At 53.5% G+C, this 1,094-nt stretch overlaps 2 protein-coding genes across 2 annotated transcripts in view; both read right to left on the reverse strand.

The window, feature by feature from the left end:
• Window positions 1-197, reverse strand: part of LOC108728212 (uncharacterized) — a 4,942-nt gene extending 4,745 nt beyond the window's left edge. The window contains exon 1 of the mRNA XM_018456668.1: window positions 34-197. Within this exon, the coding sequence (XP_018312170.1) occupies window positions 34-197 (164 nt within the window). The remainder of the gene's footprint in view (window positions 1-33) is intronic.
• Window positions 198-284: 87 nt separating this feature from the next.
• Window positions 285-842, reverse strand: LOC108728213 (uncharacterized). Its single transcript, XM_018456669.1, has one exon. The coding sequence runs from the start codon at window positions 840-842 to the stop codon at window positions 285-287; it is 558 nt and encodes a 185-aa protein (XP_018312171.1).
• Window positions 843-1,094: the final 252 nt, after the last annotated feature.

A 1,094-nucleotide genomic window follows, 5' to 3' on the forward strand; every position in this document is an offset into this window, starting at 1 on the left:
TTCAAGGTAGGCAACGCGACTCCCGTCAATGACAGCTGCCACTCCCGCGAGGTAAGCGTGTCGAGCTTGCTACTTAGAATGTAAACTAGTAAATCGTCCCATTGGGCCGTAGGTCGCTTTAATGCCTGAAGGGCATGGATATGCCTAACGGCGCCGTCCGCGATTTGACGCAGCTCAGCAATATTTTCCTTTGTCATAGACGGCAACTCTGAGATAGCCTTAATGTGGCTCTGTACTATCGCGCGCCGATTATCGTATCGCTCCTTTAAGAGGGCCCACGCTACCTAGTAGTTTGCGTCCGAGATTTCCAATGCGCTATTTATCTTGACCGCGTCTCCTGCGAGCGACGCCCTTAGATACTGCAACCGTTGGATGTCACTCAACGATGTGTTCGCGTGAATGAGAGAGTTGAAGCTGTCGAAGAAGGGACACCACTCGTCGTACTTTCCCGTGAATTTCGGCAACTCTAATTTAGGTAGCCTTATATGGTTGAAAGGCTGTGCGGCGACGCTAGCGAAAGACGAGGGCGAAGGCGGCGCCGAGGCGCTCAGCGCCGACGCTGAATAAAGCAACTCGCGCATTCGCGCCGATAATGCGTAGTATGACTCCTCAAACGATGCGCGATTCTCCGCTTCAGCCTCATTATGAGCCTCTAATTTCGTTTGTATGGAGTCGTATTCCGACCAATAACCGCCGAGCTTTTCCCGGCGCTCCTCGAGTTGAGCCGCAATGGTCGGCGTAACGGACGTGATGGATTCGGTAAATGTGCGTATTCGCGTACAAGCCGCGAAAATCGTCCCGCGCCTGCGCCTGAGCGCGCCAACACCGTCGTCATTCGCCATATTGAACGCGAGAACGATCTGACCTTTGACAGAATAATCGGCACCGACATGAGCTAATTGCCCCTACCTTACAATCGATTGTATGCGTATTGCTGCCTGAAGAGGTAATGCCCCGATGTCGCGTTGAAACGCCCTCCGTCCTCGTCGTGAGCGATGAGATTCGCCGGAAGTAACGCCACGTCACGAGCTGTCGGTGGATTTCCCGTCCTTCTAAGACCCGATTGCTTCCACGCTGCGTAGGTGAATCTTCCT

The sequence above is a fragment of the Mycetomoellerius zeteki genome, unplaced genomic scaffold, assembly GCF_001594055.1.
Source record: "Mycetomoellerius zeteki isolate Tzet28-1 unplaced genomic scaffold, Tzet1.0 scaffold587, whole genome shotgun sequence".
Taxonomy (NCBI): Eukaryota; Metazoa; Arthropoda; class Insecta; order Hymenoptera; family Formicidae; genus Mycetomoellerius; species Mycetomoellerius zeteki.